General features: G+C 39.2%; 2 protein-coding genes, 1 long non-coding RNA gene and 4 other non-coding genes across 13 annotated transcripts in view; all 7 read left to right on the top strand.

Moving 5' to 3' along the window:
- Positions 1-651: 651 nt before the first annotated feature.
- LOC134875480 (uncharacterized) lies at positions 652-4,316 on the top strand. 3 transcript variants are annotated; one of them, XR_010167204.1, is made up of 7 exons: positions 657-752; positions 980-1,019; positions 1,834-1,921; positions 2,224-2,289; positions 3,263-3,337; positions 3,422-3,532; positions 4,195-4,316. It is a non-coding gene; the product is annotated as an uncharacterized LOC134875480 (long non-coding RNA). The 3 variants fall into 3 exon arrangements; XR_010167203.1 differs by having other exon boundaries at positions 652-752; positions 3,263-3,532; XR_010167202.1 differs by lacking the exon at positions 3,422-3,532 and having other exon boundaries at positions 677-752.
- Positions 1,186-1,319, top strand: LOC134875576 (small nucleolar RNA SNORA9). Its single transcript, XR_010167240.1, has one exon. It is a non-coding gene; the product is annotated as a small nucleolar RNA SNORA9 (small nucleolar RNA).
- On the top strand, positions 1,997-2,130 carry LOC134875579 (small nucleolar RNA SNORA9). The gene has a single exon (XR_010167243.1). It is a non-coding gene; the product is annotated as a small nucleolar RNA SNORA9 (small nucleolar RNA).
- On the top strand, positions 2,393-2,526 carry LOC134875578 (small nucleolar RNA SNORA9). The gene has a single exon (XR_010167242.1). It is a non-coding gene; the product is annotated as a small nucleolar RNA SNORA9 (small nucleolar RNA).
- LOC134875577 (small nucleolar RNA SNORA9) lies at positions 3,416-3,549 on the top strand. The gene has a single exon (XR_010167241.1). It is a non-coding gene; the product is annotated as a small nucleolar RNA SNORA9 (small nucleolar RNA).
- A 4,015-nt stretch (positions 4,317-8,331) lies between the features above and the next one.
- si:dkey-154b15.1 (uncharacterized) lies at positions 8,332-11,978 on the top strand. 2 transcript variants are annotated; one of them, XM_063900081.1, is made up of 3 exons: positions 8,335-8,587; positions 9,784-9,870; positions 9,952-11,978. In XM_063900081.1, the coding sequence occupies exon 3, from the start codon at positions 9,952-9,954 to the stop codon at positions 11,125-11,127; it is 1,176 nt and encodes a 391-aa protein (XP_063756151.1). In that variant the 5' UTR covers positions 8,335-8,587; positions 9,784-9,870; the 3' UTR covers positions 11,128-11,978. The 2 variants fall into 2 exon arrangements, with proteins under 2 accessions (XP_063756150.1, XP_063756151.1); XM_063900080.1 differs by having other exon boundaries at positions 8,332-8,587; positions 9,784-11,978.
- A 276-nt stretch (positions 11,979-12,254) lies between these two features.
- myo1g (myosin IG) overlaps positions 12,255-20,290 on the top strand; it is a 57,711-nt gene continuing 49,675 nt past the window's right edge. The window contains exons 1-3 of one of the 4 annotated variants that reach the window (XM_063899266.1): positions 12,255-12,391; positions 15,247-15,348; positions 18,084-18,292. In XM_063899266.1, the coding sequence (XP_063755336.1) occupies positions 12,378-12,391; positions 15,247-15,348; positions 18,084-18,292 (325 nt within the window). In that variant the 5' untranslated portion in view covers positions 12,255-12,377. Of the gene's footprint in view, positions 12,392-15,246; positions 15,349-18,083; positions 18,293-20,290 lie in introns of those variants that run through there. The other 3 variants (XM_063899268.1, XM_063899267.1, XM_063899269.1) reach the window with 3 other exon arrangements.

The raw sequence follows: 20,290 nt of genomic DNA, 5'->3' as shown, positions 1-20,290 counted from the left end.
TAAGCCCTTTTTTGTTAAATAAAGGTCCCCTAATTCCCTTCAACTCTTTATACAGTATGTATTTTCACATATATTTCAGCATAAACCCACATGATTTCTTAGGTTTTTTTTTGTTTATTATTACTTCACATCTTTTTGTTTTGTTATTTTGATTGGTGTATTTCTTATGCTCTTTATTTTCTCCACTTCATCATTGCCAATTTGCCTATCAAAGCTTAATTCCGCTTTAGGCTATAGCCTACCATATGTTTTTTAGGATAAGAATTGCCTAATTTGATGGAGATAAGAAAAAGGGTGTCATTTGAAGACAGGGCACTAGATTGAAAGCCTATCATAATAAAATACAAGATTTCATACTTTAATGGCTGTGGAATCAATTGGGTTCCTATTAGTTTAAATGGAGTCAACGTTGTACTTAAGGGTCCAAATGTCTGTATTCTGGCTTCAGCTTATTGTTCCGTATTTATAGGTGGAGGTTAAAGTTACTAAAAACACACTTGCCAGAAAATTATGGATTCAAAACTTAAAAAGACAAAAAGTCCCTAGTGAGGAACAAAGAAATTGAGAATGGTTCAGGTTCAAACCATGGATGTTTAACACCCTTCCATCATATTCGGTATAATACTGCCCCCTGCTGGCTGGGATACACGTTGTATGCAGAACGATAAGTAAACCCCGTGCCAAAATTTAAAGACGTCACATCCGGTACAAGATGCTTCAGTCCACTACACGGTACGCCTGGGTCGAGAAGGGTATGCTTTAACAATCTGCTTCCATCTAACCTCAGTTATGAAATATATAACGTTTAGGAAAGTATCATTAGCTATCCTCTTGTTTTTAAATGAGTGTTTTGTGGAGGAATGTTGTTTTTAAACAGTTTGACTCAGTTTAACGCGAGCGATGTGCTTTTGGTAACTGCATCACGTACATGTTACTTTTTACAACGCATTTTTCATGAATTTATATTTTGTGTTCACAGACTGAAGGCGTGGGTGACCGTACAGCTCAACGATGCTAAGGTAAAACTGAGTTCGCTTTTGTTTGACACTTTAGAGGCAGTATTTTATCTACCAGCCCATGTGAACGCATTGAAGTGGGTTGTTCAGACCGGAAACGACATGCTAAATGTACATTTTATAGTTCCATCCCAGTTAAACTATATACTTCTGTATTACGTTGTTAGCACTGCAGACCTTCCAGCGAGGCTCAGCCTGCAGTGGCTCTGATCTTTCCTGTAGTGTCTGCTAGAGAGATGTGAGGCCGTTTGAGGCCCTGCTGTGTCTCCTCATGGCAGGGTTATAGGTAAACCTCCAACAAACTACAGGGCCATCCATCGATTAAGTGGAATTATTGTTACTCTTAGTTTAAACCTAGCCTTATTATGTTGAATGTTTTCTTATGAATGCACATCTAAAGGGAAATATCTTGAACCAATAGGAGACCATGTGCTATGAAGGGATGAGGGTGCAGGTCCTGCTTATCTGAAGTATGTTTAACCTTTTAGCAAGGCAAAAGTAAATAATACACTATGCAGGGACATTCTTTGTTGTGGCATGCAAATAAACCAATTCTGCTACTTGTTTTTTAGTACTTCATTTTTATTACACATCTGATTTCCTATATATTAAATAGTTTAGCTTACTTCTTTCTGCCTTTCATCTGCACTGGCCCTTTGCAAGGCTGTACATTTCTATGTGGTTGAAGGATTTTTGATTATCATGTTCTGCTTAAAAGTGCACATGAAGCTTGATGTTACCACCTTTTTTTTTTGTATAGGGAAATGTTGTATTAAAAAAACACAGTACATAAAATATGACTCTTTTTCTTTTACAGTGCTGCTGAGATGAAGCCAGGCTTGGCCCTGCTCAGACCTCCTGACTGACATCTTCTACTCCAGCTTGACTTTAAACTGAACAATAAGGTGAGTCGTTTTTCCATTTAAAGTAGCGCCAACACATGACCGTGGCCCAGTCCCATATCTTTAAACACTGATCGTGTGCGGACCTTCCAGCGAGGCTCAGCCTGCAGTGGCTCTGATCTTTCCTGTAGTGTCTGCTAGAGAGATGTGAGGCCGTTTGAGGCCCTGCTGTGTCTCCTCATGGCAGGGTTATAGGTAAACCTCCAACATGTCAACTCAGGGTTAGAGCCAGACCACATGCTCTGGTGTACTGCTCCAGTGTCGATGCCTGTAGTTTCTTAACCCCTTTTTTATTTGTTTTAAAGGAGTGGAAGAGTCTCAGATGTCGGGTGCAGAAGTCTCATGCCAAACTTCCTGAGGGAGGTCAAGTGGTAAGTTTCCTCCTTTTTTTTTTCATAACCAAAGTAATCAAAGAACATTGCTCCGACCTGGATTGTCAGGATCTAGTTTAATTCACTATACTCATGCAGCCGTGTGCAGACCTTCCAGCGAGGCTCAGCCTGCAGTGGCTCTGATCTTTCCTGTAGTGTCTGCTAGAGAGAAGTGAGGCCGTTTGAGGCCCTGCTGTGTCTCCTCATGGCAGGGTTATAGGTAAACCTCCAACAAACTCCAAAGGGATTGGTTGTTAAAAATGATCATTGTTACTAAGAAGTTTCATCCCGCCCAAATTCTGTATATTGTACTCTGATTTGGGTAGACCATAAAAAACCACTAGTTGAACCAATAGTAGACCATGTGCCATAAGGGATTTGGGTGCAGGCAGGCAAAACATTCTATCAGTACATTTCACGGCTTATCTGTTTATGAATAATACACATTTAAAGTAAGAATTTATAATGTTAAATTAGCTTTTTGTTTGAAATAAGTCTGTAAAGTGAAAACCAGGGCTTAATTGAATTACCAGCTAAAGGGGAAAATGTATCACCCATTATTTGTATATTCAATTCATTATTCAAGCAAAAATGTCAGAAACCTGTTTTAAGTGACTTTTTTTGTGCAGTTTGGACTGACAAAACACATTTAAGCACACCAACTGGAAAAATTAGGATGGACATTTTCCTATGTTCTGACTTTTTATAGACCAAACAATTTATCATTCTAGAAAATAATCTGAAGATGAATTAATAACAAAAATAATAATTAGTTTGAAGCCTTTTTGACAACCAGCAAATGCTGCTTTATACTGTCAACACAATCTACAGACGTTTGTATCATGTTCTGTTTAAAACTACCGTACACCAGCTGTTTGTGTCATCCCTCGTGTTGTATGACCTGTTTAGTTTATATATTAAACATGAGTTCACATTACTGTAGTTAAATGTTGTTGTGGTGTTTATTTTACAGAACTAGAGATGAAGCCAGGTTCGGCCCTGCTCAGACCTCCTGACTGACATCTACTGTTGCAGCATGAACTGAACGGTAAGGTCAGTTTTATTTTTTCATGTAATGCCAAAACATGCCCTTTTCCCGATCCCATATCTTAAAAACATTGCTCGTGTGCAGACCTTCCAGCGAGGCTCAGCCTGCAGTGGCTCTGATCTTTCCTGTAGTGTCTGCTAGAGAGATGTGAGGCCGTTTGAGGCCCTGCTGTGTCTCCTCATGGCAGGGTTATAGGTAAACCTCCAACATGTCCCTTCAGGGTTACAGCCAGACCACATGCTTAGGTTTACTGCATTAATTAGCCTTTAACTGAAATTCGTAGTAGAGGATACTGAGGGCTTCAGTGCATAAGTCCCATGTCAAAGGTCTTGAGCAAGGTGAATTGGTACGTTTTTACCTTTCAGCTTTTTACCAGCATTTCTTTAGAGAACTTCGTTCCAACCTGGATTGTCAGGATCTAGTTCAGTTAACCAAATCTCTTTTATTATTGATAGTTTGTCTTGTAGTTTTATGACGATACTGGCATTTTAAACCTCACTAAAATGCCTTAAATATAAACATTTTTCTACACCAGAAGGAGAAATTGACACTAAATTGAGGGTATACATTTTAGGTTTTTATTAAAATATTAATGTAACGAGGCTATAACATGAAAAACGCTTCTCCTTTTTTGTAGCAGAGAACGGCAGCATGACTTGTATACATAAAAACTTTAAATGGCATGTTTCATCACCATTCTATATTTTCGATTCTTTAGACACGGTACCAATCTATCACAATGCCATTTTAATTAAATATAGTGCCCCTATTATCATATTGTTATTTATTCAGATCAATGTGAAAGCTTTCAATGTTCGGCATAAAAACATCATTAATTCAAATGTCTTTTTCTGCAGATTTCCCAGAGTTGGAGTTCATCTGCAGAGGGAAATGATAGGTCACATTTGTGTATCTACAGAACATCTCTGTAATGGTTTTCTTGTGTGTCAACACTGTTGAAATAAACGTTATGAACTCAGTTGCTGTGTTTGTAAATCATTGTCAGTTGGAAACTGAAAAAAGTCAAAATGCTTTTGATTTCTAAAATGTATAACTGTAGTTTGAAAAGACTGGAAAATGACTCCTTTCTAAATATTTCAACTTTTGCATACCCCAAACATAATTGCATTCAATTTGATCTGTGAAATCAAGCCTGAAGTAAATATCCTGTCAGATCTTTGCCCAGAATGTCTAAAGCGGCTTTAAATAGCAAATTAAGTATTCTGAAACAAAATCTGTAACACTTTCAAGATTCGTGTGGTTTTAATATTCAACAATGTGAATGTTGAAAACAAACATTTTGCTTATTCATTCAGTTTAATACAAAAGACTTCCGCAGCAAATGCATCTATTGCAGGGGTCTCCAACCTTTTCCCCTCTGAGAGCTACCTCTAAAGAAAAAGAATTACGGAGAGCTACTTGTGTTTTATATCATGTGTAACATTTATTCACACGTATCTAAATCCCTGAATGAGGTTTCGTTTGGCACAAGCATATACGGAACATACATCCAACACTCACTATTTGTGTAAGAACATTAATACTCAAATTAAACTCAAAGTCTGCGTGTCAAAACATTTCTTTCTCTTTTCAACATTTTTTTTTTGCATGAACATTTTCAAAATATTGGCAGCCAATACTCACACTCAAAATACAGAAATGTAACTAAATATGTATCAGTATGCATGTCTATGCATTTCTTTCTTTTCAGCTATCACTGATAAACTCACATTTTTTGCATAACATTTACAAAACACTGACACTTTGTCAAAACATAACTCACACCTTTGAAATCACATAGGCTTTCAGTAATTTATTCACTAGCCTACATATTCAGTCAAGCACCTTTAGTTAGTGAGATACCTGGCACTGCATGGTGCCAACAAGAGAGCTGTATGCCCACTTAGGTTCACTCTTATGGAGTCTTTCAAATGTTCATCTGTCAGTCTTGTTCTGAACTTAGATTTGATGACATTCATGTCAGAAAAAGAAGATTCACAGAGGTATGTAGACCCAAACAAAGCAGCTGTCTTCAGAGCTGCTCGACACAGATTCTTATAGTTTTCTGGCTCAACCAAGCTCCAGAAATGTTCAGCATGCTGTTGAGATTTCAGCTCAGGAGGTTTAAAAGTTCCATTTCCATTTCCACAGGATCGATACAGAAAAGGTCTGCCATCTGCCCAGAAATCTGACTAATGTCCACATTCATGAATGGGTTGGCAATTAATGTCACACAGGGCTCAAGTCTCTCAAAGTCTCTGAACCTGTCTGCAAACTCCTGGCCAAGCTTGATGAAGAGGTCACAGTACTTCTCTGTGTTCAAAGCATCAGCTACCCCTGCATGGGTTTCCAAAACCTTTGTGACAGAGGGGAAATGCTGGAATCTTTTGGCCTTCAACTGCTGGATAAAAAAAAGCCAGTTTTGCGCTGAACGCGTTAACAGCACTGATCATGTTGCAGACGTCTTTCTCTTTACGTTCAAGTTATTCATTTTCTCAGTTACATCTGTCAAAAACGCAAGATCAAGGACCCACACTGCATCAGATAACAAGGTGGTGTCCTCCCCCCTCTCTTCCAAGAAAATCTTGATTTCACCCAGCAAGCAAAAGAAACGTTGCAGTACTTTACCCTTACTGAGCCATCTGATGTCAGTGTGGAGCAGGAGATCTCCATAGGCCACAGTGCATTCCTCCAGGAATTGCTTGAAGGTCCTGTGTTGCTTAGCCTTTGCTCTGATGGAGTTGATAATCTTGACAACCGGCTCCATGACATGTTCAAATCCCATGACCTTCGCGCACAAAGCCTGTTGGTGAATTATGCAATGGTAGGCCAGAAATGGCGGAAACTCCGGGTCCGCTTTGCATCGGGCAATAAATCCAGAGTGACGACCTGTCATCGCTGGTGCTCCGTCAGTGGTTATTGACACCAGCTTTTCAATAGGGATCTTCTGTTCCGTGAAGTAGTTCTTCACAGCATTGTAAATATCGACTCCCCTTGTTGTAGTTTTCAATGAAAGTAAAGTCAAAAACTCTTCATGCGCAGTGAAATCATCAAAAACCATGCGGATGAAAACAGCCAGCTGGGCTGTATCGCTCGCGTCAACAGATTCATCCAGCTGAATAGAAAACCATGTACACCTGTTAATGTCAGTTTCCAACTGTCTTCCCGCATCCACAGCCAGTGCAGACACTCTCCTTGCCATTGTATTTGCACCAAGTTGTACATCAGCAAAAGCAGACAATATTTCTGTCTTACATTTATGCCACCGCGGTCATGGCCTCCTTTACAACACTGCCATCAGTGAAGGCCTTTTTGCGTTTTGTCAGGATGTGCGCCACTTTAAACGAAGCCTCCGTACAAGCAGTAGCCTTCTGTGCTGGTCTGGTAAAAACAGACTGCTGTTGTTGTAGCTGTATTTTCAGGTCCTTTATCTTTTCTTTTCGTAGATTGCTACCAGCGGGAAAGTTCCGTGAGAAGGTGCTGTGGACTGTGGTGAAATGGCGCTCCACATTGCATTTTTTACCGACCGCCACGCTTTACTCCACAGATCAAACAAACACACTTGTCCTTTACACTTGTGAAACAAAAGTCTATTTCCCAATTCTCGTGAAAAAAGTATGTTTTCCGCCTCTTGTTGCATTCATGCCATGGTCAAGCTAATGCCCGTTCGGTGTTTGCCGCGTTTACATCGGAGGTCGGAGGTCGGAACTGGGAGTGACGTCACATTCGAGGTCGGAAAAGATGGACGCGCCTTGTTTACAGATTTAGCAATTACCTCGGGTTCAGTGGCGGTGCGTCAATAGTGGGCGCTTGGGCGCCGCCCACCCTGACTTTTTGAGTTAAAAAACGTTATATATACAACATAATTGAAATAAGAAATGTACCGTGTTTATGGGTTAAATGTGTATGGGAGACCACTGTCAAGAACCGCTAAAATGTGTCCGGACATAATATATTGCCATTCGCCTTTTCTGAGAATAGGCAGGTCGGCTACCGTCCATGGGCGCCGATAACATGGGAGTCTATAGGAGAGCTTATACTTTTCTCAGTCATTTTAGCAAGGATAGCTTTTCATTGGGGGATGAAACTTAGATCTGTGGGCGCAAATCTTTGCGCCCACAGCCAATGGCATTGTTTCTTAGTTCAATGTGACATTCTTAGATACGCGATTGGACTATTTCGGCGAATCAGCATCGTTATCATTCCCTAACCACAAGCGTAAAGAGCAGCACCGTAGCTAGCTGAAACTTAGATTGAGTGAATATGGCGACATCGATGGCTGAGAACTCCGTGCAAGCTCTACTTAAAACACCGTTTCATCGACTATCAGATGTCGAAAAGAAGAAATTGAAAGACTTGGGACCCGAGCGTCCGGATTTAAACATTCAACAGACGACCACTGATCGCGGGAGAACCTACACTCGGACTTTCTCCTCAAACTTGTATGCTAAGCGGAATTGGTTAGCTGGTTGTACAGTGAGCAATGCCTTTTTTTGTTTCCCTTGTCTGTTATTTCAAAGTCCTGGGACTGAAACACTTTGGACTACAACCGGGATGAAGGATCTAAAGCACTTCACACAAAAATGTAAGAAGCACGAATGTGGCCGCAGCCACCTAACCAACTGTCTTAAGCTAAACCTCTAAAAAAGTGCTATTTAAACCGTGCCGCCCAACTGCGCCCCCCCCCAAAAAAATGTTCACCAGCCGCCACTGCTCGGGTTAGCCATTGTTAGCAATACCGGTTGATAACAGCGCTCTGTGTCATATTTTGTGAAAACAAATATCGTAGCAACATATCTTCAGATAGAAGATGAGCGGTACTTTATGTACAGGTGACAAATGAAATTGGCATATTATGAAAATGTGTGTTTAAATCTTATATATACAGTCTATGGTTTAAATGTAAACTATTTGGCAAGCTACTTTGAAGGGGGCTGCGAGCGACTGGTAGCTCGCGAGCGACGTGTTGGAGACAGCTGATCTATTGCCTTTAAAGGTCTGTGCTTAATAATAGTTATTGATATTTTTAGATTGAGACAGTACGACAGATACTTTCACGGTTAATAGTGTATTTATTTGCAAATATCTATAAACTTGTATTGACTTTTGACGTGCCTTGAAAAAGTCAAAAATGAACTATTTTACTGTGAAATTCACGAGCTGTAAATCTGGACCGGAAATGACGCCATTACTTTCGATTTCATCGCGCACTGATGTCATGTCATGGAGGTTACAGGAGTGAGTTTTAAAGTAAGTTACAGATCTAACAAAGCCCTTTAATGTGTACGTTATTTGGTATGTTTTGCAGTGCCTTTGCCTGTATTGGAAATATTGATACGAGCTAGTAACGTTGATTGTCTCAAACTGAATTTAGGGGATGTTTCGGTTAAAAAGGGTTTTCTTGATAAAGATCTTGCATTTTTTCTGTACTACCTGTATCTAAGCTCTGTTTTCACTGGATATAATCTTAACTCACAAGTTTAATAAAGTTGCTGTGCCAAACGAACACAATTTATCTGAAGCGGAGTTACTTTCACTTTCGATGAAACGGACTTTAAGTGTCATGTCGCCTTGATTAAATATTAATATTTAACCTTAAATTGACATTCGTAAACTGGAGAATATTAAGACTAAAAATGTTTACTTATGCTATCACAGTTTGAGGGTGGAGAAAAGGGCAAGCACGAGTGAAATATTTTCAGTCTACATTTTCAACTAATTTCTTCTTTTTATCGAAGAACCCTAACCCTTTGATTAAAAAAAGTATTACAACTATTTGTATAATATACATTATATTTAGAACAATAAAAATGAAAAACCAGAAAAGAAACATCCAGGGTTTAAGAAATGTATCTCTATTATCCAGATTAATAACTGATTTTACTTTATCTTGTCACTTTAACCAGTTGACTAAAGAATAGTGAAAAGTGGAGTATAACGTATTACACTTTTACTTGTATTTTGTTGCTGCTTTTCTGCCTTTGAAGCCATCATTTCTTCTCTCCATGCTTATTAACCACTTTGTGGCCTTTATCGCCACTTACTGGCCACCTGTAGAAGCTGCAGTAGTGTTAATGGTGGAACATGATGTAGACATTTACTGTCTATATGATATCATGGACTATAATTATAGACCCAATGGTTTAATAAATATAATTTTGCAACTCGTATAAATATGGCTCCACAGTAAATCTAATTCCTAAGAAATATGCAATGTTGTAGTCTCTGTCAGCCTCTTGTCGTACTGTATTCTCTCATTAATACTACTATTTTGGTCATTTTTGTTTTTCGATGCATCATGCACAACTTTTCTCTGTAGTTGACACTTGAGAAATTAAAAATGGTTACCTTTACTGAACAATTATTTTAATCCCTGTATTACATCCCTGTTTGAGGTCGGTCATTCTTTAAACCAATGATAATAAGTCAAACATTTGTTTTCACAGTTGCTGCTCCAGTTTTGCCTAAATGCTCCCATGTAGGTGAATCGGCAACAATATCATCTAACAGTAAAAGCATTTGAACATCCTCAGGTAACCGAACACATTTCACTTATCCATGTTCCAATCAACCCTTTACTTTATCTGTTTATGTGTCAACCTGTGTTTCCTCAGATGGATTTACCAGTGGAGGCAACAGTACATATGAGCATTTTCCCCAATAAAGCGGAGGTTAAACAACTACTCCAGTCCCATGGCTTTGAGTTGAGGTATCTGAGTCATGATCAGGTGCATGTGAAAGGGTCGTTTCTGAAGCTGAAGGCTGTTATAGCCTCTCTGGAGCAGATTCTCGCATCACACAGTAAGACGGATATCGTTCCGGTCCCAAAAGCCTCCTATGCTCCCTCTGGAGCCGTTCCAAAACACAACCCCAGAAACAGCTCAGTGTCTGATGCTAACAGAAGCCGAGACAAGCCTCCACATTCTTCTCCATCTTCACCCACCTCCTCCTTGTCTCCGTCATCTCCAAACAAACATCCAAGCTTACCATACAAAGCTTCTCCTTCAACTTCTCCAGATCAGCGTGGCTCATTAAGTCCTCAAAGAGAGTCATTTATGGTTGATGAAGATGTGTTTAGGTATGCAGATCGGCTCAGAAAAAGAGACATTGATGGCATCCTGGAATGCCATAATGTCACAATGGTGGTAGTAAAAGTAGGCGATAGTGCCAACATCACTCTAAATGGGAACAGCGCGAGAACAGCGGTCAGTAAACTACAGAGCCTTCTGGATCATCTCAACCAATCTCTGCGCACACAGGAAGTCCTTCTGAAGGATATGGATCACGAAGGCAGGGTGCTTTTAGAGAAGATCAAGAAAGACAGAAACATTTACAACTCAGTGCTCGTATGTCCCATGGATGACACACTTTGCCTCATAGGACCGTCCCGTGAGAGCCACGATTTAAAACGCATGCTCTTACAGAGGCAGAGCGAGCAGTCACGACATCCAGAGAGGACATCGGTTAAAACAGAGAAAAGGAGGAGCAACTCTCTGCCAACGATCAGTCACAAGAATGCAAGAGTTCGGGGGGGCAACGATGTGTCATATCCTTATGCAGATGATGACCGTTACCATCGATCAAGGTACCAGGATGATGAGCAGGGAGCTGTTGGTTGTTTTGGTGGAGCCTCAATGGAAAAAAGACGCCATACATTGAGAAGAGATGCTTCGGAAGACAGGATTGATGAGCAAAAGATGGAAAAGAAAGGCAATCAATCACCTATGAAATCCAAAGCCTGGAGCAGTTTCAAGAGCAAGTTCACATCCTTTAAGAAAAAGAAAAAATAAGGAGTGAAGTTGTGTAAATGAGGTAGGAAAACAGCGCAAGAACTTTATTGTCACCTTTTTTAAAAACTATTATGTGTCTTAAAAGCTGTTATTTGTCTCATTGAGTCTGCAGCTGCACAATGTTGTAAATGAGAACTGGATTTCTATCGGTATTGTTGAGGCCAATAGCATTATTGAGCACATGTTTGTACCACTGAATTTACTCTCTTAATAGAGATTGATTTTAAAGCACATGGCATAGCGCTGTCTGCTGGAATGTCAGATTTGTTCTGTGGCTCAACGTCACGAGAGCTGACGTGTATTGATGCTGCCTCCCTTTATTGGTAGTGATGTTGACATTTTCACATTTTATTACATTTTTTATTTCAGTTTTATAACAACTGCTAATCTGACACTGCTCCAATACAATGCATTGTGATCATTAGCTGTTAATATCAGGCTTGCAAATATGGAATGTGATCTGTTGTCCTTTTAATCATCTCGTTAAAATGATTGAGGTGTGACATCTAAATTTGTTAAGTCAGATTGATAAATATCATGCAATATACTCATTAAGACTCGGACACTGTATTATTCGATATTTTCCATACAAATAATCTAAATATATTGTTGTGCCTGATAATATTTAACCTCTCCTGCACTGAAAACAGTTATTCAGCTGACATCTATTGCACAATTTTGTTTCATTATTGCTATTCTCTTGCATTATAAATGTTTGTAATAAACAGAAGGGCTAAAATATAATGCATGTAAACATCAAAACTGAAGAATTTATATGGCTGCTAATTTAAAAATGGGGTTTTAAAACCCTGACATAAACAATAAAGTCTTTTCTGATTTTGATAATGAGATCTATGTGTTTTTGCAATGTTTTTTTGTTATTTTGTTAACCGTTGGATGGAGAAAAAACACAAGGGTGTAGAATAGACCTAAGACAAACAAGAATCATGTGTTTCCTACTGGTTACGTTGTGCATTTGTAGCTCTTGTCACAGCGTTTCTGTTGTTACTGTAACACCTGATGGCACCATCTAGATGGAGACAGAAACAGGCGTGAGAGGAAGTGAAACAGTGTCAGACAGGGGACTGAACTCATGCTGAGAGAGGAAGTTCCGCTCCTGATGAGGATGTAACATGCATGTGTGTTTACAGGAAGAGTAACTGGAGGTTTAACTGGATATTGAAGCCTTTAAACGATATTGAACTCACTTTAGATGTAACATAAAAGAGAACAGGCTTTCAAGATATCAGATGCTCTACGGTAGGTAGGTCATTTTCATTTTTCTGATTTGTGTTTGTGTCTGAAGGTTTCAGTTTGATGGTGAAGTCGCTTTACTGGTAATGTTTTCTTCATTTTTTTTCATGCAGTTAAGCGTCCAGTGAAACGGGGCTGCACACGTAACAACAGTTGTGACTAATAGCAAAACACAGATCAGCCTGATACTAAAATGTTCCTCAGAAATTCCCCTAGTAGTATTTGTCTGTTGCCATGGTATCCGAAAAGTACATGAAATCTGTTTGCACCAGGACTTCCTATTTGGACGGTAAGCCTACCAATTAAAGGTTTGGTTAAAAAATGACTAAAAACATTTAACATCAAAGTTAAATTTGGACTTATAATTGTGGATGGATATACATGCATCTCATGGATTTCATTATTAGATTATGTTTGTTCATTGAGATAGATCTGTTGACATTCTAGCACAATAAGTACTTCTTGTCTGTTAGCATCAAAGTATATTTTTGTCTTTGGAAATAGTAGCTTGATATATAAACTCAGTCTACAGAGTTTTCAACTGTGTCTGTGCTGTATGAAAGCCATCAAATCTCAGTCTGCAAATTGGGATTGTCCAGCAATACAAACCTGAAAGGGGCCTACTCTGCTCATCTTCAGGTTTCATATCAGTATTTAGTGCCTCTCCTGGGACATGTTGCCATGCTTTAATGTTCAAAAAGCTCTTTATTTTTCTCATACTGTCTGTGCTGCAGCACCTCTTTTCACCCTCTGTCTGAAACCAGAGCCTAATCTGCTCTGATTGGTTAGCTGACCGACTTGTGATTGGTCAACTGCTTAGAGATGTCTGGCCTATCTTATCATGTACAATGCGTTGGATCACCAGCCAATAGAATTGGGAGTGTTGCATAGTGATGTCATTATGTTACCGAAGTATTTTCTAAGGAGTCCAATAGAGGCGTTTCAGGCAAGGGGGGAAGGGTGTAGGAGAGAAAATCCGTCTAGAGGGAACTTTTTAAAGGAGAATAGGGCGTCTTAATTTACCAAATATGTACTTTTTGTGGTATTTCCCCCCCAAAAAGGAAGCTGCCATTTTATTTTCAGTTAGTGGTATATGCTGCAGACTGCCGATTAATAATTTAGTTGAAAATGTTGCTATTGCTGTAAAAAAAAAAGTTTTGTGTTTTTATGTGAAACAAGCCTTTATATTTAAACTGAAAGGAGCGCCGTAAACACAAATAGTTAACAGCTAGCAGTGAGGCATTCTGGCATTGCCTTCTTGTCTTACCAAGTAGCTGCTCATCCTTAGCCCTTACTCAGTGCGTGAAACAGAAAACACAGTATAACAGTCATAACAACTGTGGCTAATGATGTAAAAACCCTTCTGAGTCACAGGCTGAGCTGTTTCATCCTGTGTTTGGAAATCTAAGCAGTGCTGAAACATGTTGTGTTTAAGAACTGCACTGTTTATAAACTGAACACCTCACACTGATGCAGAGAAAAAGATAGCTTCTATACATTAGCAAAAGATCCCAGGGAAGAAATGAGCTTGATGGTTGTAGCTGAAAAAAAGTTTGTTTTTATCCCCTTAGCAACCAAGAAAGATTGGGCAATAATCATAATTAGTCCAATTAATGATAGAAAATTCCACATAAAGGACCAATTTGTTCTGCATCTATTGGCAGAAAAGAAATGTGATATTCATAATTGTGTTTTTATGAGTTTAAAATAATAAGTAGGTTGTGTTTTTATTATGTTGCAACATCTTGTTTCTACAGTAGCTTAGAGAGGGAAAAATCATGGGCTTTTCTTGCTCTAGGCTACCTGAAGGCAACTGTATGTTCACATTACATTACATTTAGCAGTTTGTCCAAAGCAACACTTGAATGATTGCACTTTAGGTTAAGGATGGCGTCTGAGCTCAGCGAAGCTCCTGAAAGACATCACAGGTTAACACTGTTTTTCACTCAGCTTAGTTGAGCCACAGTCTTGTAAAGTGAGGGGTGAGCAGAGAGGTGCTGTGCCTTTAAATCCTTGTTAATGTTATGTTTATTTTTAAGTTTGTGAGTACCAGTGAACCTATATATTTAAGGCTTAACACCCATGTCCTTGTTTACCTTTTTCTTTTAAACACTGACCCTGGTTAACCCTGTGTTTAAAGTCAGAACACTATGAATTATCGGTTATTCCCTCCCTCTGGACTGCACAGAGGCCTCAAGAGCCCTCATGCACTTGACAATTTTCCAGTGGGACAATACAATACAGTTATGTGACATTTGTTGACATAACATATTTAATTAAAGTAAATGTTTCAGTTTTTTCAGTGTGCACAGAGTTGGGAATCTCTGGTTTTAGGGAAATCCCTATGGGACACGTTGCACTGCCAATGCAAAGTTAAAAAAGGAAATGCCAAGATCCTTCCCAGGAGATAAAGGCCATTTTTCTAACCCCAAATTTACCAAGTTAACTGTGCTTGTTTGGCAGCGTGACAGATGTGGGCTCTGGGAAGAAAAGATGCACCAAAAAAGCAAAAAGTGAAGCCTTGTCGTAAGAGTTTAGAAATGTCTTGTGGCAGGAAGAGAGGCATAGATGAGGAGGATGCAGAAGTGGTGTGAGTTCTTAAAGATAGCCTCCTGCTATTTATACAGATGTGTGTGCGGCGAGGCTTGACTGATGGGTGACGTGCTGTAGCTTGTAGACCACAGCTCTCGAATAAGCACACCCTCAAATCCACCAGCAAGCTCGCCACGCCCTCAGCACACACACACTTCACACTACCGGGCCCCAGAAGGCAACCATACTTCTCTTTCTTCTTCCTTGAAGCTGCTCTTTGTTCCTCTGGGTCCTGTCCGTCTTTTATTTTATAAAGTGTGTTTGTTGAACGAGGACAGGGATGGCGGAGCTGGAGGGCCTGGAGTTTGGGAAGTCGGACTTTGTGCTGCTGGATGAGGTCACCATGGAGCAGTTCATGGATAATCTGAAGCTGAGGTAAGATATTGTTAGACAGGAAGAAGGGAGGGGAAGCAGCTGGGTGTCAGAGATGCAAAGGGTAACGCTTCATTCATACCTCAGAAGGAAAACGGCTTGTTTCTTTGGTATTGCTGATTTTTTATTTTATTTAGGTGTATTTTGTTAAGTCTCTGACCTCTTAAACTTAATAAATATGTAACAATAGTAGTTAATTAAGGTTGACATAATCATTATGAATTTTCTTTTTACAAGAGGACATAAAGATGACATATATGGGTAAAAAAGACAAGTGTGTGTCATTTCTACATTTCGCGCTCACCCATGGTTCAGATATAAACTTGTGGTGGATGTGATCATCACCACAGCTGTCATGAGAAACACATGAAGCACATGGCAGTAATGGCACATTATGCCAAAAATAAAACAGCTAGTGCAACTAAACTTGTTGAAGTTAATTTAACTTTTATTTTATTCCGTGACTCTTTCTTGGTGTTAATCTTTGAGGATTTTACAATGTTCCAGAAAGGGTCCATTCTCGCTTCCTCTGTGTTTTTCACATCGAGGGCTCAATGTCCTGAGTTAAAACTGTGAAAGTTCACAAATGTCATCTGAAATCAGCACAGGCAGACAGACACCAAAATGTCAAGCAAGATCAAACAAGCTCTAGATTTAGAAAAACTCTTTACTCTCTTACTTGACATCAGATGACTGAGGCTTGGTGTGTTCCATTTTGCACATAATGTCTGTAGCGTTTCATCACACACAGCTTGATCAGACTTGTACAGGTATAACAGGCAGGAGGTTTGTGCTGTGATCTGTGCCTAATTGAATGACCTGCTCTACTTTTTCATATATGTGAGATCAGGTTTTTTAATTCCTGTTTTTCCATTTGCACTGTTTTCCTTTACTTAGAGTCATGCAATGATGACATATATTTGAAGGCCATCCCAGAAGTTAACATCTCTTTGCAAGGGTTCCCTTGTCAAAAAACAATACAAGCTAAAAGTGGCTATTGTTTGGCTTGATGTTGTTTAGTAGTCCTATTAAGGAACTTGCTAGCAACCGCCATTTTTATGGCACTTAAAAGCTTAAGGCGTATACCAATGGGATGTTTACTGATTTATTATATGTTTTTCAAACAAAATGGGAAAATCTCGTAAGCTTGTGTTGAACACAGACCATTTTTCATGTAATCTAACCAAAAACTAATTAGAAAAAACATTGAATTTGAGGCAAGGGAGCCTGAAAATGCGAAAATGCTAAGTCATTTCCACGTTTAGGACTCATTGCTGCACCACTTCATTAGGCTAGTTATCAGCAATGTATTTTTTCCCTATGTTGGGTTTTCTGTAAGCAGGATATTTCTAAAAAGAGATTGCCATTTGAGGTTGGAAAACAGAGAGGCCTTGGTGGTGACTCTTCACTAGAGCCTAATTATGGCAAAAGTCCTTATCACATTTGTGAATCTACCAGAGATCAAGAACTGATTGAAGACATTTATTTTAATGGTTGAACTTCAACAGTTCATGGGCAGGATTCTTAAGGAACAACGCAGGTAGTGAACCTAAACTCCAGCCTAAACTCCAGTAGTGTACCTTCTCTAAGAACAAAACTAACTGTGCGTTCAGATTCTGCTATCTGCTCAAAAGTAGCTAAGTTTATAAATTAGGACAGTAGCCATAATTTTTATGTTTCTTGAAATATAGTGCAGTAAATTGAATAAGATGCACAAATTGACTACTACAATAATAATAATAAAAATAATAATAATACTTAAAAGCAGCTGAATTTAATACCTTTTCTGTTGGACCTTTAATATGCAATTACATTTAGTTTTATGCCTTTCTTATTGCTGATACACTCATTTTGGATTATTATTATTAGTGATTGTGGCTAAATGATGTTTCTTAACTTTACAGTGTAACAGACACCATATGGATGATCCACTAAACAGATGATTAGTACACTGCTATTGTTGACCAAATTTCAGAATAAGAGGGCAATATTTTAGCCTTGTTCTGACATTATCCATTTATAATGAATTCAATCTACATTTACACGTGGTATCATCAGAGTCCCGCTAATCTAGCTAGTCGTAGAACCATTTACAAAAAAAAGGTTTCTACATTGAACCTAGTGACACGTCAATTTTACCTCTTGCAGCTAACCATAAGGTTACACAAGGCTGTGACGCCCTTTAGCCCACAAGTTTCATTTCCTGCTCTCAGTGAACACACACTTGGGTCACTTCCTGTAAGGATGCTACGTATGACATGAAGGTATACGATCTGCCATGGAACTTTTGTCTCAAGGGTTTTTTATTGGTGGTCTGAAAATGTAATGGGTCTAAATAACTTTTTTCTGCCTTAAACGGATGGTTGAAATGTATCTGACGTATGCATAGATGTAGCATTTACACACAATTGTATTTGATGCATCTAATACATCTATCACAGTGTGTATATTTACAAAAATGGTTAAAACAAATTCAAAGCTTAGATAAGCCACAAGAGTCATTTGTGGATGCATTTAAAAAAAGGAAATACAAATATTCTGTTTGGGATTTTAGGATACATTTATATGCAATTTTTTATTTGATTCCTTTCATTTTGAATGTAGGGTGTGTAAGTTAAGGCTTTTGCTTACACCTTTTTGGTGAGTATAAACTTGCTTACCTGACATGTATATATAATACCTGTACAAGTAGTGTGAAGTATGTGATTGAACATTTTGTGTTTTCTTTTGTGGAACAGGTTTGAGAAGGGCCGCATCTACACTTACATTGGAGAAGTAGTCGTGTCCGTTAACCCGTACAGGCAGATGGACATTTATGGCAAAGACACTATTGATGCGTACCGGGGCCGGGAGCTGTATGAAAACCCTCCTCACCTGTATGCAGTGTCTGATGCTGCCTACAAGGCCATGAAGAGACGGGCCAAAGACACCTGCATCGTCATATCAGGTCTGTCTTTCTCACACTAAAGCTTCACCTCAGATAGATAGATAGATAGAATCGGAGGATGAAACCCTCTTTATTAGTCACACACATGCACACAGCAGAGCACACACAGTGAAATTGGTCCTCTGCATTTAACCCATCCTAGTTCTAGGAGCAGTGGGCAGCTATCGTGCAGCGCCCGGGGAGCAATGGGGAGGGGGGATTGGAGGTGTCCGGTGCCTTGCTCAAGGGCACCACAGCAGGGCCTAGGAGGTGAACTGGGACCTCTCCAAGTAGCAGTCCACTTTCCATATCTTTTAAAGTCTGTTCGGGGACTTGAACCGGCGACCCTACGATTCCCAGTCCAAGCCCCTACTGACGGAGCCACAGACCTGCAAAGTGTGAACTCTGCTGTGTATGAGATCATTTTCGATATTCCCCACACTTTAAATTTGCAACCCAGACAACAAAGTCTTCATTTTCTTGTTTGTGGAATGATTCCATGTGGCATAATGTTTAAACATCAGATGCAATATTTGCCAGCACATAAAATAGAAATATTTTTAAAATGTTCACATAAGGTTGCCGATTAAATTAAGTACAAATAAAACTGCCATGTGGATGAAAAATGGAAATGCCCTGTGTTAATAGCAAGGTTTGGCCTGTGTGTGGTGCCAGATGAAAAGCTATGTTGATATATCAACACTTCATTCTCTGTGGCTTATGTATCTCAGTTTGCTCAATTCAGAATCAGAATCAGAATACCTTTAATAGTCCCACAGAGGGGAAATTTGCATTGTTACAACAGAAAGAGCCAAAGACAGCTTAATGTTACGCCCAAGATACTAAAAAAAATAAAGTATATATACAAGAATCACCCAATTGCAAAATACACAACAATAAAAATAAAAGTATAGCAGCCAGATATGTATTGCAACAGTTATTAACACAGGGGGTGTTATAGTCAGTGATGTTATGTGAGAGGGGGTCTACCGGGGGCCATGATGGTTATTGTCTGACCGCTGCAGGAAGGAAGGACACCGCAAGTGCAGCAGCCTGTCACTGAAGGAGCTGCACAGTGCGGACAGGGTCTGTTATGATATTACACATCATCACATTCGTTTACCTTTTTTGAAGCTGATATGCTTAAAATATTACGTAGACCTCCAAATCCCCCTGAGTATGTAAGGCTTGCTAAATGAGTAACATCTTTTAAATAGGGTGACCAGACGTCCTCTTTTGCCCGGACATGTCCTCTTTTTATGTCCTGTCCGGAGCGTCCGGGGGGGTTTTATAAATTCATGAAAACGTCCGGTTTTCACAGTTTTTCATGGGACCATTAAGCGTGTACTTAAATTGAATGGCGCTTTGCACAGAAGTCTACTGTACTTATACTTCCCCCCCAACAATCGCAAGTGTCCTCTTTTTCGCCACCTCAAATCTGGTCACCCTATTTTAAATCACTTAAAGAACATTTAATGAATGTTATTGCTTAGTATTTTATTGTTTATAATATTTTAATTAATTATGATTTGAAAACTCATTGAAATTTCACAGCTGATTACGCTCTTATAATAGAGTTATGTTTTGTCAGCATTAGGCTACTCACATAGTTAGCATTAGCTGAGGTTAACATCCTGTGGAAGGGACAGGTGCTAGCCTAGAAGAAAAGTTGGGAGTATGAGCCAATTTGATTCGGAGTGCAATATTTTTACCTTACAAAACAAACTAGCTTTTTTAGTTGTTGACATATTTCACTCTTGACCAAAGTGTAGGACATAAAACTACAACGCCAGTGTTGCTGAGAGGCAACGTCTTTAACATCCACAGTAGCCATGTTAGCCAATTAATTAGCGAATATGTGATTAGAGATATTAGCACGATACCTCGTAGCTATCTATTTCCTATTCTAGTTCCTGGGCCTTTTAGACGCTTAAATAACGTTAGCTCTTATAATTATTGGGACAGCGTTTGACTTAAACTAGCTAAATATGGGACAACACCTCTCACAGTCACACACTA

The sequence above is a fragment of the Eleginops maclovinus genome, chromosome 13, assembly GCF_036324505.1.
Source record: "Eleginops maclovinus isolate JMC-PN-2008 ecotype Puerto Natales chromosome 13, JC_Emac_rtc_rv5, whole genome shotgun sequence".
Classification (NCBI taxonomy): Eukaryota; Metazoa; Chordata; class Actinopteri; order Perciformes; family Eleginopidae; genus Eleginops; species Eleginops maclovinus.
Note: the sequence above shows the minus strand (reverse complement) of the source record. Positions and strands in the feature narration are given on the sequence as shown.

Bases quoted from the DNA above. Each gene is read 5' to 3' on its own strand.
- si:dkey-154b15.1 (XM_063900080.1), top strand. From the start codon at position 9,928: ATGTGTCAACCTGTGTTTCCTCAGATGGATTTACCAGTGGAGGCAACA.